The 14,425-nt window shown below is 34.5% G+C and overlaps 2 protein-coding genes across 4 annotated transcripts; both read right to left on the reverse strand.

The window, feature by feature from the left end:
- Nucleotides 1-103: 103 nt before the first annotated feature.
- Nucleotides 104-5,737, reverse strand: LOC102619470 (casein kinase II subunit alpha-2-like). 2 transcript variants are annotated; one of them, XM_006472219.4, is made up of 11 exons: nt 5,469-5,737; nt 5,051-5,180; nt 4,297-4,491; nt 3,723-3,880; nt 3,361-3,451; nt 3,194-3,259; nt 2,978-3,060; nt 1,555-1,618; nt 1,362-1,430; nt 769-859; nt 104-399 (listed from the first exon to the last, which is right to left on the reverse strand). In XM_006472219.4, exons 1-10 carry the CDS (start codon nt 5,552-5,554, stop codon nt 800-802), a joined length of 1,002 nt encoding a protein of 333 aa, XP_006472282.2. In that variant the 5' UTR covers nt 5,555-5,737; the 3' UTR covers nt 104-399; nt 769-799. The 2 variants fall into 2 exon arrangements, with proteins under 2 accessions (XP_006472282.2, XP_024952217.2); XM_025096449.2 differs by lacking the exon at nt 104-399 and having other exon boundaries at nt 516-859; nt 5,469-5,736.
- Nucleotides 5,738-6,243: 506 nt separating this feature from the next.
- Nucleotides 6,244-12,759, reverse strand: LOC102619964 (transcription initiation factor TFIID subunit 4b). 2 transcript variants are annotated; one of them, XM_015528699.3, is made up of 14 exons: nt 12,526-12,759; nt 12,323-12,428; nt 11,094-11,656; nt 10,654-10,749; nt 9,593-10,552; nt 8,973-9,097; nt 8,772-8,859; nt 8,524-8,659; nt 8,362-8,417; nt 8,234-8,290; nt 8,017-8,157; nt 7,799-7,864; nt 7,456-7,723; nt 6,244-6,720 (listed from the first exon to the last, which is right to left on the reverse strand). In XM_015528699.3, the coding sequence occupies exons 1-14, from the start codon at nt 12,562-12,564 to the stop codon at nt 6,548-6,550; spliced, it is 2,874 nt and encodes a 957-aa protein (XP_015384185.2). In that variant the 5' UTR covers nt 12,565-12,759; the 3' UTR covers nt 6,244-6,547. The 2 variants fall into 2 exon arrangements, with proteins under 2 accessions (XP_015384185.2, XP_006472283.2); XM_006472220.4 differs by having other exon boundaries at nt 7,456-7,714; nt 12,526-12,758.
- Between the last annotated feature and the right edge of the window lie 1,666 nt (nt 12,760-14,425).

Here is a 14,425-nt window from a genome sequence, read left to right on the forward strand (position 1 = left end):
TCTCTCTCTCTATATATATATATATTGTTGCCTTGGCATGCTAAATTATTTTTGTGATGTTTTCTGCCTTACTGGCATATTTGGAAGCAGCTTTCTCTCTCTCTTTTCTTAGAGGAAAATAATTTTCATTCTTTCAAAGAGTTGAACTATATAAACTTCTCAGGAGTACGAGCCTACCCATACAACAGTTTCACATTTTTTTATAACTAATCTAACTAAAGAATAAGCAATGGAATTACGAGATTTTGGTGTATGTTAGACTTTAATATCATTAAAATCCCTTCATTCTGCTTTGCTTTTCTAAAATAATCCCGTAGATCTCAATTCTGCTGCTCTTCCCGTTGTTAACGAAATCAACTGCATCTTGAGAATCTGATTCGATAATGACAGCAGACAATCCTGCACAAGCGAAGCAGCTTTTTCTGTTATCAGACTTAGAAAGCTCTGAGCGCTAACACATTTTAAACCAGACTATTGCAGAATCAATAGAGTGCGGTGCAGTGCAGACATCTAAATGACCACATCAAAAGAAAAGTTATTATCTGTAATTTTGTACAAATAATTGACATGTATAAGGCAAACACAACGGAACAAGCTGTACAGTCCACACGAGCAACATTAAAGCTCAAATGAAATACAAGTATACTACCAACTACTTGTCAATAGACCATCTGAAAATATGGATGCGAGCTATAGACTACTGGTACAACGACTTATCAATAGACCAGAAATATACTCCATCCATAAGAATGGGCCCAAATGAAATACAAGTATACTCAGGAAGGGACTAAGCATGGAGCTAATGCGCGCGCACTCTGCTATTTTCTGCAGCCCTCACTTGATAGAAATAAGGATGAGCCTGAAACCAATTTAACATGGAGAAGTGGGCAAAGTCAGAATAAATTGCAGTACAGAAATGAACAGTTTATGATAAAAATGCTAAGAACACGATGCATATCAGGCCATTATTTATAGAACATATATTTCAGCATTCATAAAAACCACAGAGAGCAAAGGGAAGAGAGGTGCAATCCTCAATTTCATGCCTTCGTCTAGGATATGAGCTATTTAGTTGAAAATTTCCAACAAATTGAGATGAATATAGCATGTAGTCCAATCTATTTTTATGATCAAGGCTTTACTAAGCAAAATAGGCATTGCTTCTTTATATTTCTTCGTTGGGAAGAAGGTGCTACTTTGTGGGTGCTGGTCTGGGTTTCAAACTCCCCTGACGTGGGTGGGGATGAGACTGAGTTGCCATCAGGCCAAAAAAATAAAAATAAATAAGAAAGGAAGAAGATGCTATTTCTCATCACTGAAATTTTGTATATATACTATAGATGTAAATCCCATTAACTTACCATTGCCTCTCTGGCTGTAAGCCTGTCCTGGTGATCATAGCGAAGAAGCTTATCAAGAAAATCAATGGCCTGCACATCACACAAATCATACCCAAGTGAATAAACAATTCTGAGAAAAATAAACTGATAAGTAAACCATGAACAAACTTTTAATCATCTAAAGAACATTGGAGAAACAAAACATTTAACTGACCTCTGGGGAAACTAGATGCTGATTATCTGAATTAATGAATCTGGACCATGGCTTCCTGCTATGCCTGAAATAGAAATTAAATACATGTTAGAAAAAATGAGCGAGTGTCCTAGGGATGGCAATGGGGAGGGGAGGGGACCAATCTCCCCGTACCCATCCCCGATATTTTACGTATGTCCCCGTCCCCTCCCCATCCCCGTCAAAATTATTTTAGAGAATCCCCATCCCCTCCCCGAATAATAACAGGGGATCCCCGAGGGTCCCCGATCCCCGAATAATTAATACATTTTTTTTGTTTTCGATTTTGAGTTAATCATATTAAAATAAAAAAAATTCAAATAAAAGTAAAGTTCGAAATATATCTTACATTAATATCCATTACAAAAGTCACATACATTAAATTAGTAAGTAACGCAGCATGCAAGGGATACAAACTATCATGAACAAATTAATAGTCTAATACAAAATTGTTACAAATAAAATCAAATTTAGATTCAAAATTAACTTTTCAATGGTGGTGTGGGCACTTTATAAATATGGACTATTCCATTTACAACACAATAGTTAAGTCGAAGCAAATCAAGAGCAAATATTAGATTAGATTAGATATTAAAATTGTGATTTGCTGTGGGCAATTATAACATCTAAAAATAAATAAATAATAGATTTAAGTTTAAAATATTTAATGAATATTAAAATTAAAACAAAAGTTTTAGGCTAATAGAATTTGTCCGGTCTTTTTAATGTCCTAAATAAAAATTTAGGACTTTAATTAGTTAATTAGGCCTAAAAGTTTAATAATATAAATATTTTGATATTTTTTATTTTTACCAATATTTATAATTTTATAATTCAAATTTTATAATTTATTTACTAGTAATTTTAAAAAATAAAAATTAAATTAAAAATTAAAATGGGGAAATGGGTAGGGGATGGGGATTCCACTTTATCCCCGTCCCCTCCCTGAATAAGAAATTGGGTAAAAAAATTTCCCCGTCCCTTCCCCGAATAAGAAATTGGGTATGAAATTATCCCCATACCCTCCCCGAATTGGGAAAATCCCCGAGGGTACCCGTCCCCGTGGGGATTTTTGCCATCCCTAGAGTGTCCTACAACAGGAAGTTGTATTAAAGGGTTGGTTTTAAAAAGGGAATCCGGAGGGAGAGAAGGTAATGCAGATATTTGTACTAGTTCTGCTACTTCTGCAGAATTGCAGCTTCTTATTATTGGGAATAGGCCAAACCCTCTTTCTGTAAGGCAATAATATCCAAACACAAGAATTCTGTGTCTCACTCTGAAATTGCCTTTCTTAGCATGCAATAAATTAGATCTCATTCATTGTTGAAGTTTTACATGAAGTTCTATGATTTAGCATTGAGGTTTAAGGGGAAGGGGAAAAAAATCATAAGCGAGTCAGGTATACCTTCCAACTAGAGCTTCAAGCTGCGGATCAAGCTCTAAATGATATTTGTCCAAGTATGCATTTAACTCATCGGTTCCCAGAACCTGGAAAAAGCATGTATCTGAAATGAGATAAACCAACCATACAGGCACTTATTGCATAAGTCTGCATAGCAAAAATTGCAGTAGATAGCTTAGGACCATTAACACATTTCAAATAGAACAAATTTAGGATTACCCTTGCAATTTTGACAAGCTGGTCTTGATTGTCATGACCATAAAAGAATGGTTCCTTGCGAAAAATCTGTTGGCAACAAAAACACCGTTGTTTGATGCTTTCTTGATGAAAAAGCAAAATAATTAAAATAAAGTGAATGGAATAGCCATTTTAGACATAATGCTCACCATTCCTGCAAACATACAGCCGAGGCTCCACATGTCCAATGAATAGTCATAGTCTTGCAAATCAACAAGAAGCTCAGGCCCCTTAAAGTACCTGTAAAACCAATGATTATTTGAAAGAAAAAATTCAAAAAAAATAAATGAAGAACATCCACTGTCCCTTTCCAAAGACTGTTTCTCTACAAAGAGAGAAAGACACCAAAACAAAATAAGCATTTCTCTTGCATCACCTCACACAACATGCATAACTTCAGTATAATAAAATCATGTTTCACAAATTACATATACAATAAGTTCTTCATTATGATACTAATTGTAAATTAATGAAAAATAGGTCAAGCAAATGTGATGTTAGTCATGGATACCTTGACGCCACTCGGACATTATACTCTTTGCCAGGGTGGTAGAATTCAGCAAGACCCCAATCAATCAAGCGAAGTTTTTGTTGCTCATGGTCAATCATGACATTGTGAGGCTTGACGTCTCTATGCATGATGCCCTGAGAATGGCAATAATCTAGAGCCTGAAATCACAAATTGCATGTAATTAACCAGATTTATATCAAGATTACACAGACTCCCCAAATGGTGTTTCTAATTCTAACATGGAGGTATCAAATTTAAATAACTTGTAAATCCCAAACGGAAATGTCTTGATTCTCCATCAGGCCCTCACCTGGCATGATAATTACCTTACGCGGCATAGCATGCTGATTAAGTGAATGCAATCACCCACCCATTCCAAGGGAAGAAATCTATTATGCTTTCTATATTTTTAGTCAAGTAAAATTTTAGGTTATTAAAAATTTCCTAAATAAATACAGCATTCTTTGCATAACTTCATGGAAAGCATAAACCAAGAAGTAAAAGAAAAGTAAAGGAGACAATAAGTAAAGTAGTCTCAATAGTCTAAATTTTGGACAAGATCATAAGAAACAACCTTAAGAAGCTCGTATATATAGTAGCGTATCTCGTTAGCTGTCAGTGTGGGGTACAAGACTTTAAAATCTGTACTATTCACATGTTCAAAAATCAAGCTAGGAGTCTTTGAGTGCTGATCTCGGACAATATCAAGCAGCTTTACAATATTTGGACCTCCACAAAGATTCTGTAAAATTTTTATCTCCCTTTTTATCTGCATCAGCACCAATCAGTATTAGTACATAATACTTTTGTGCAAACAGTAATCATCAATGTTCACCAATGATAGAAGCAGCATGATCTAAGCCAGTAACCCTTCAAGAAAATTTCATGAAACACTATTGCAGAATAAAATTTGATAACTTATTTTGGGCGAGCAGAACTAAGAAAGGGTTATGCAAAATTTTAATTACTAGGACAGGAAAGTGACTATATGTGCATGAAAGGAAGACTTCAGCAAATACCACATCAAATGCACAAAAACACAAATTATCAGGAAAGAAAAAGATCACATCAGTGACGGCAGGATTACATCAATGAAGACAGTCAAGAGATGTGAGATTTCTATTTCAACTAACGATGGCAGGATTGGTTTTACAACTCGCTGCATCATTCTGAAAGATTAAGAAAGCAATTACTTGGTCATATTCTAACACTTCCACTAATTGGGAGGCCACAAGGGCGTAACATTAATCAACATGGTTATGCCAACCAGGCCTACTAGCTATCATGAATATCCTGCTGTAGGAAAAGGAAAGAGTAAGAGCAATCACCTTCTTTTTCTTGACAGGTTTAAGGATCTTGATTATGCATTTTTCGTTGTTGGTAACATTTATACCTTCAAAAACCTCACTGTATTTTCCCCTTCCAACTTTCCGAACAACTTCATAGTCCTCTTGATCACTGAGTTCAAAAAGATGAGGGAAGGAGACTCCATGTTAAGTAAGCATGGCAAATACCATTTTTTATTCCGAAGAATCACATGGCAAAACAGTCTTCAATAACCAAATGACATGACTCAGGGGACAACTCAATTTTCTATCAAAACTTCCACACAGATTCAGGATTTAGTAAAACAATACAATATGAACAAGCGACGGGCCTATCAAACGCAACCAAACTTTAGAATCATAGATCGTGTACTCTTAAGCTGAAAGCATTTAAAGCAATTTAATTAGGTACAATAATTACCCCCACTGAACGGTGAGAGACTCGTAGTCCCAATAATCTCGAGGACGATGAACGTTGACGTCCGCGTAGACTCGAGCCCTTGACATGGCTATATTTTTAACGTAATGAAACAATCTATCAAGGAGAGAAGAGCTTCCTAAATTTGACCGTCCTTATTATTGTTGATGATGGTGATATATATAATTAATGAGTTCCCAACTGCTGAATCACTGTTACTTTGGTGCCCACTCAACTTATAGAAATTGGCATCAACAAAAACTGCCCCTACTTTCGGTTTCGGATCATTTTTTTTTTATATCTTCTGTTACACGGTTATGAGACATACATGATGCACGAAGGTAACATACGACAAGACTAACACGCTTTTTAATCCTGATTAATTAATTTAAAGTGCGTTTAAAATTAAAGTACTGTAAATTTTAAATTATAGCTGCTGTAAAAAAAATTATAATTATAAAATAAAAATTAATAATATATAATAAATATAAATTTTAAATAATAATTTTAATAAAATTATTAAAATTATATTAATTTTTTTTATTATACAAATAAAAAATCACATCAATCTAACTTGTAAACTACAATAATTAATATTTATCAAAATATTTTAATACTGTAACTTAAACCTCAATCCCAATCGCACCCTTAATACCAAGGCGGCACACAGACCTGACGAGATCTACACTAAGAAAAGACCACAAGTTAGAATGATTGAGTTCGTAAGCAATTTTAAAATCATTTGTTGGAATTGGGTAAGGGAATAGTAGACCATAAGTTAGTAGACAAAAAATCGATAAAATTGTGTAATAACTCCGATTTTCAGAACCATCCACTGCATCTATCTGAGCTTTTCTCATCGCGGCATGAAATCCTTGGAAATTGAAATGCGCTTCGCTTACGATGATGCAAATTTACTACACTTAAGAATTTAGAAATACAAGCTGAATAAATGGATCCACCAATTGGTTCCAATCCTGCAGCTGTCGGATTGACTACAGTTCTCCTTTACCTGACATGCTGGGCTGCAGACAAATCCTTACTGATAAGGCAAACCACAGTAACATTCACAAGGTTTGTTATTATTCAGCTGAAGCATCGGAACTGACTTTCTCATACAAGCGGTAAATCAAAGTTGACTTGGACATCTGGGGTTCCCTTTCTAGGACGGCAATCACATCCTTAACAGTAATAGCACGAGCCACCTTGGTTTGAGACACCGTAGCTTGGGTCTTTCCAAATTTTCTACCAGAACCTGTTGAAAGAAAGCATGAGAAAACTGAAACAACTATGATGAATAGAATATCAAAGAGTACAAAAAACCACCCAATTTTTTCTTCAAAATATTGCCCCACAACTATAAGGCCATAAGGTCATGTTTGGTATCAAGATTAAACAATTATGACTTAAAAACTATAACACCGAAGCGTTTGCAGTTATGACTTAGAAATTAAGATATTTAATCCTCACACTTATATGATGAAAAACCTATAACATATTTAATATTCTTCTTGAAATTATTATTCAAAAGTCATATTTACTATATATTACAACTTTTATTTTATAATTGTAGTTTTTTTTTTTTCACAGCAGCTGTGGCTTTAGAGTTTCCACCATAGAAGGATATTTTTTATAGGCTTCCATACATATCAAGTTTCGTGTTGTAATTATTAATCCATATTAACTAGATGTATGATGAACAAGCAATTATGAGATCCATCTTCCACATTAGAAAATCCAATTTTTTTAAAAAAATAAAAAGTCACCAACAACAGGTCTCATCACCTAATCAGAATTTTGCATTGGGGTGCTGGTCAAAGATATATAAAACCAACTCAGTTTAGCAGCAAAAGATTTCTGGACAGGCAAGTGAAGTCATCACCGAATCAGAAATTTGCACTGGGTGCTGATCAAAGATAGATAAAACTGACTGGAACTTTACAGCTAAAGATTTCTAGACAGGCTAATGATTAACTTGTTTAATGCTTACCAGAAGCACTAGGAGTGGTTTGGCCTCTTTTCTCCGCATCTTGATTATCCTTTGTATTCCGTCCAGATGTTAGAGGTCTGCGGTTGGTGTCTTTTCCTGCCTGAGAACCAGATGCCATATCCGTTCCTCCCTCACGTTTCTGCCGGGCTTGCTCAGCCATAAGTTGCCATTTCGAAAACATGTCATCTCCCCCAACAGCAGCGCGAGCAGCAACATTTGCAGCTGTCGTTCTCATTTTGTCATCCTCCTCTTTGTTTACCTGCAAAAACTTACACAAGACAGAACTTCATTTGTACGAGTGGTCAATATATCCAATGCTTGGCAGAATGTTAATCCTTGATACCTTCACTGATTTTATACGACCATCATCTTTCTCCTTCTCACCATCAATTCCACTATCACCATCAGGCTGCATTCAGGAGACATTATACACACAACTTTAACAAAAGGAAGTTAAAATGGAAAATGCATATCTCTTTAAGCATGTGTCCTTGTGATCTATGTGCAGTCAATAGCTTGACTCCTGGATACATAATTCATAAACTGCAAAGTCACACTCACTTCATTAACTTTTCGGAGTTTTTCAGCCTCAGCCTGCTTCTTCTCCCATTCTTCTTTAGCTTTCCGGTTCATAAGCATAATTTGTTGCCGAATATCTGAGGTAATAACGGTCCGATGTCTAATTTTCTCTGCATCAACCCGCTATAGAATGTGTTTAAATAAGAAAAACACGATGGGAGCTCATAGAAGCCCGCAGAAATAAAAGCAAAAGACTGACCTGCTTTGACAATCTGATTAGATTACATAAGAGTCCTCGCATCCTCTCCTCGACACACTGAAGATTCAGTAATATGAGCATACACGTAAGGATACATTATGAAAAGGACCAGGTAGCTAGCGTCATACCAAGGACAAGCATCTCTCCACATCATTGCTCATATTCTTCAAGCCACATTTCACCACTGCGATACAGAGGAAAAATAAATATCATGCTGTTTGACAGATTCGCTTATGTGAGCAAAAAATTTACACATATACAGAATTACAGAAAATATGTAGGATACTAACTGATCTCAGCCAATTTTTTCTGCAAGGGATTTTTCTGTAAAATAAGCCTTTCTTCTTCTTCTTGCACAACCCTTCGAGATGCTTCTGATACTCGACTGTCCTCCTTGGTCCCAGAAAACAGTTGTTCTTCTTCTTCCTGAATAAGAGCACAACATCAGAAGAATTAGCAGTTGTAATTCACTTAAAGAGTTTGCACCCCTTGCTAAATTAAAATTTGATAGGTTGGTTGATGATCACAGAAATCATACCCTGAGATTAACTCCACTGACAGCAGTAACATCATTAAGTTGTTCAATACTTTGATCTGAAAAGGCCCCAGATACTTTTTGCTTCTTACTGTGTACATATGTTCATGTTAGATGCAATGTGTTATACTGAGGATGAAAGTAATTTTTAATCAAACAATCAAATCATTCAGATTGTTTATGCAACAAAAAAGTTTATTTTACCTTGGCATGGGTGGCGAGGAACCAGGAGGTTCAACTGGTTTCTTCTGACTAACAGACGGCTTTTTTGGAGGTGTCCTTGCATTAACCCCAGCTGGAGATGTCACAGCAGGCATCCGAGAGCTTAACTGATAAGACAAAAGCAGCAAGGAGAAAGCATGTCACATGCCACTTCAACTGTAGTACTTTGGCTGTCAATGTACTTAAAATGCTGATCCCAATATCATATGTTACTATTTGCAAAGTTCCAAGCATTTCATATCACGTCAGATTAGAGGTATTGCAAGTAGTTGCCGAGTCATTGTAAACCTTTAAATAAATAGCTGTTTGCAGCTGACAATATCTCCTCTTAAACTAGACACCAAATGCGACAGGGCCATAGTTTTATAAGCTTATCACTTAGACATGAATTTTTTGATATAATGAAAAAAAAAAAAAAAAATCCCCAGAGGTAGCAAGCTTTTATTCTATATGATCATATGATAGCTTCTTAAATGAAGCAACAATTCTTCGAGGTTGAAACAGAATATGAAGAAAATGTGAGCAGGATGAGTTAGGACAATTTACAAAACCTTGCAACGTAAATGCAACATAAGAAACATAATGAATGAGAATAATCTTACTGCATTAGAATCCAGCAGTGTTGTTGTCGAAGGAGAAACTGAATTTGAGGGCACAATACTAGTAGATGCAGAAAAACCCATTCTAGGAGACTGCTTCTCAGAAGCTTCATCCTTCAAAGTTCCTGGTACTGTACTGCCTGGTTCAACCTGTGCAACAGAAAATCCTTGTGGGGTAGAGGAATGCAATTTGTACGGTTGATCAGTTCCCTGATCAATTGGTTCTGGCTTTACATATGCCATTGATGGCAAAGATCCAGAACTCTGCTCTTTATTTGCAGAAGCTTGCCAAGGAACAGAACTCTGTTGCAATGTTGAATTGCTTGTAAACTGAGAAATTGAACCACCCTGCACTTTTCCTGGATCATTCATATTATTTTGCTTCTCAAACTTTGGCACATTCATTACATTCATGGGTTGGCTCGCCCCTCCTAAAGGTGTTGATCCCATACTTTGATGATGCGTAATTTGCCTCATTGCTGAATCATGAGGTTGTGGTTTCAGAGATGATCCTGGATTATTCACATTTGTCCCAGAGTACGGATGATAACTATTGCTGCCACTGCCATACATGGAAAAGGAAGTTTGTGGAAAGTGCAAATGCTGTTGTTGCTGCTTGTTCAGTCCTTGTACAACCGAAGAGCGCTCTCTTTCTTGATTGACAGTGCTCGGAGTGGAAGAAGATATTTGGCTACCATGTATTCCATGAGAAGCTGATTGGTGCTCCAGCTCTCGAGATTTTTGAGCACTGTTTTCTTTAATTGGATAGCTTGAACCAACCTGCACATGGGCTGATGAAGCAGGACCATGAATTGGATCTGTTGGGGAGTTGCTCTTCTGATTAACCTGTGCAAATGAGTGGGTATCACTAAACTGCGAGGCAGCAGCACTAGCAGATGGCATCCTTAACTGTTGTTGCCGTGCTGAGGCTTGGGACTGTGAGGGGAACTGATGGGAACCCATCTGCAAATTTGGGAGACACTAGTTTAACTTGATCCTGCCATGCAATCAATCAAGAGGGCAATAAGTGCACTATGACTAGATTCAAGTCATTCTGTAATTACCTGTGATTGCATTTTATTGACTGCCAATCTAAGCATCTGGTCACCAACAATATCCCTCATGTGTCGGACAAAGACATCTTTAACAATTTCGTTTTTCTGAAAACAACAGAGATATCAGCTCAAAACATGAGAGGAATAGCCCATTGCAAAAGAGAAAAACGGAATAGTTTATGAATAAATTTGTGTCAGAGACATTGACGGACCCATGATGAGACCAGCGGAGACAATTTAACTTTCTTGTAGTCCATATAAATATCATTGCATCCCTAAGTAAACCATTAATTAAGCCACACATTTTTTCTTTTTTTAACTGAATGAGATAATTTGTTTGAGACAAGTCCAAGGGAAAATAAATTCTTGTATTTTATATATTACTGTTGTTATTAGAAGTAGCCCCCTCTGAATAAAATGTTTGGGTTTGTCACTGGTAAGAGACCAACCTTCAGTTTACCATATAGTGTGTGGAGCTGCATGGCTCTATCCTTATCTAGATGTGGTACCAAGGCAGGAAGCAACAAGGCAAATGGTACTTGTTTACCACGATTCATAGGGTTACCAGGCTGCTCTGCACCTACTGCCTGTTGATTACTCATCTTTTGCATTTTTGGATATTGAGGTCCACCAACTTGATTTTGTGTTCTCTCTGGCACATGCATTGCAACAGGATTCTTTTCAGAAATCTGGATTCCAGTGGTTTGAGAAATCTGGCTAAGTGTTTTTTCTTCGGCCTGCCCTTGCTGGCGATCATCTTGGGATTGTTTCTGTTGCAAAGGATTGCGATTGTCTTCCTCAGAGACTGAACTCTCATTCTGCTGTTGCTGCTGATTCTCAGCGACAGATCCATGTTGCTTTAGCTCCATCTGTTGCAAATGTTGCTCTTGCAGCCGTGCACTTTCTGGACCTTGTTGACTATGAAAGTTTGTGTTTTCATCCTGACTAGCATTTTGCCACTGAGCCATTGGCTGACTCAAGGTATTACTGCTGTCGTTTCCTTGAACCAATGCTGTTGCAATTTTCAGCAGGAGACATCAAAAAACGGATAAGTGGCAGATAGAAGCAATGGAATGGAGATAGAAGAAAGCCAACAGTGTATTAGTACTACATGACTTTTTCTTCCCAAGAAAATTAATAAAATAACTTCAAAGGTAAAATCAAGAAAAAGCAAAAGAATGGATGAAGGCAGCAAAATCACATTCCTCGAGAATTAATTGTTCTGTTACAACCCTATGCATGCAGAACTATTGATCAGGCTTTAGAGGACAAACTCTTCCAAAAGAAATCTTGCTATGAAAGAAAGTGAGAGGGAGAGGAAGAGATAGAGCATGCTCAGAAATCACTCTTCATTTTAAAACAATTTGTTTAAATTCACTTTTACAGCATCATATTTTTTAGCTGTAATAATGATAATCCATGTGCACCATCGTTTGCAAAAGTATCAACAAACATAGACAAGCAAAAGCAAAAATTCAGCATATTATCGAAGAAGCTAGTTCCTGCCAACTATTGCTCCCAAAATCATGAGTTTTCTGGCTCCAAAGAGATTCAATTTCACATCTCAGTCTATCTCTCTCTTTTTTGTTTTTCACATAAAAAACAGATAAAATTGCAAAGTAGAAACAACTAAAAATTAAAAAAATATATATGTTATACAAATAAGGTGAATTCATACCGGACTCCGAATCAGATGGCTGAGAAGTGGACACATCGCCGCCTATATCCCGATTTAAAGCAGCCTGAAAGGCATCCACGTCAGCACCGGAATGCATAGACTCGTCCTGTGTCAATTGTAAGAGCCAAGAAAGAACATTAATTTGGCAGAATAAAAAATTAATATAATCCGATATAATATAATAAAACAGAAATAGAGACAACCTCGTCTTCTTCGAGGAGCTTCATTATGGAAGGGTCCATGACTATAATTTTTCTGCGCCTCCGACTGTGGTCGCGTATTGCCTCACCGATGGGTCACTGGAGAATTTTCTCTGGAACCAGGTGGCAGTTATTCTTCGCTTACTGCTAGAATCTGGGCTCTTATATAATTATTGACAAATGTGAGTGAATCACAAATGAGAAAACGGAGTTGCTCCAGTGCGTGAAAGATAAAAACACTAAAAGAATTCGAAAGCGCTTTTCTTTTATTGGCTTCGGCTTTACACAGACGTAACCTAACAGTGGTTTTTTTTTTTTTTTCCTTTTTTAATCTTTTTTTTAATTAAATTTCTAAGCGGTAATAATGGAATCCCAAATTTTATTAATTTCAATGTTTCTAAATTTATTTATTCCTTTTTCTTAATTTTCATATATTTGTATTTAAATTAAAAAAATTATTTAAATTGAAAACAATCTGAATAAAAAATAAATACTATATTGTTGAAAATATTTTCGTTAAATATATTATTTCCAAATTATAAAATTCAATGGATTTAGACTAACATAAATATCAAATTTTTTATTTATAAAAAGTATACTAGATATCACTTATATTATAAAAATAATAATTATTGAAATATTTACACTTTAATAAAATTTAAATTTATTTAAATTTTAAATAAATAAATAAATATTAAAATTAGATGACACGCGATATGACCAACAATAAATAGTGTCTATGCAGAAAAGACAGTGACACATGGCTTGAAAAATTTATGTGACACATCTCTTGGAAGTTAGATACATATTTTGTATACTAGTCACATAAACACAATATTAATTTTTATATTTGACTCTCTTATTATATCCACTAGCTCACACTTTTTAATTAACTCAATTAAAAATTTTAAATTAATTTTTATCTCTCAATATATCTCACCTAATCTCGAATTTACTCTTATTATAATTTTTATCTTTTTCCTAATCACCCACCATATAAAACTTATAAAATCTATTTTAAGAAAAAAAAAACTCAAAATCACTATAATTTCTTTCTTTATTTTTAAAGGTGTTATCCATTATTGTCATAACCGTAAAATAGGGATTTCTCAATGATCCTGTATGTGTTTTTACATCATTAATATTAGAATTATTGTCAACCCTTAGATTTAAGTAACTTCCTTATCTTTTTAAAAGAAAATTGTTCTTTTAATTATTTATAGATTTTTTTAAGTTCATTAAAAAAACACTGATCTAGTGAAGATAATTTTTTTAAGTTAAAATATAATTTTTTGACTTAATTTTCTTTTCCAGTTTTTACTCATATGTTTATTTTTAAAAATAAACTATATGATTAGTTAATAGATTTTACTTATACATATTGTAATTTAAAATTTAAATATTAAATTAATTATTAGTGATGTATCAATAAATTTAAAATAATTTATTAGTGTATTTAGGGCCCGTTTGATATTACTTTTGAGAGATTTCAAAATAATTTAAAAGTTAATTTTAATATTTGATAAAAAAAATCAAAATCACTTTTTTCAAAATCAACTTCTCCTATAACTAATTTTGAAAAGTAGGTAAAAAGTAACTTTCATATTCTGATTTTGAGAATTAATTTTATCCTTTAATAAAATTTCATAAATATCCTTAAAATTATTATTTAAACCTAAAATTATCCTTATTCAAATTGGAAACCAAACTAATATTTTTTTTTATAATTCATCAATATCAATTTATTGGTCGAATTATTATTAAATTTGTTTCACTATTTTATACATTTAATTATCACTTGTTTTAAGATAAAAAATTTTAAAAAAAATCAATATATTATAAATTTTATTTTTAGTTAAAAATATTGAATGTACATGTTTTTATATATATAAGTAAATTTTAT

Source organism: Citrus sinensis, chromosome 5 (genome assembly GCF_022201045.2).
Source record: "Citrus sinensis cultivar Valencia sweet orange chromosome 5, DVS_A1.0, whole genome shotgun sequence".
Classification (NCBI taxonomy): domain Eukaryota; kingdom Viridiplantae; phylum Streptophyta; class Magnoliopsida; order Sapindales; family Rutaceae; genus Citrus; species Citrus sinensis.

Bases quoted from the DNA above. Each gene is read 5' to 3' on its own strand.
- LOC102619470 (XM_006472219.4), bottom strand. From the start codon at position 5,554: ATGTCAAGGGCTCGAGTCTACGCGGACGTCAACGTTCATCGTCCTCGA. The intron at 3,452-3,722 runs GTATCCATGACT...TTGGTTTTACAG, and splicing joins AATGTCCGAGTGGCGTCAAG to GTACTTTAAGGGGCCTGAGC. The intron at 3,260-3,360 runs GTGAGCATTATG...TGTTGCCAACAG, and splicing joins GCTGTATGTTTGCAGGAATG to ATTTTTCGCAAGGAACCATT.
- LOC102619964 (XM_015528699.3), bottom strand. From the start codon at position 12,564: ATGGACCCTTCCATAATGAAGCTCCTCGAAGAAGACGAG. The intron at 7,865-8,016 runs GTGAGTGTGACT...TCCTGAATGCAG, and splicing joins AACTCCGAAAAGTTAATGAA to CCTGATGGTGATAGTGGAAT. The intron at 7,724-7,798 runs GTATCAAGGATT...GTCTTGTGTAAG, and splicing joins GTCGTATAAAATCAGTGAAG to TTTTTGCAGGTAAACAAAGA.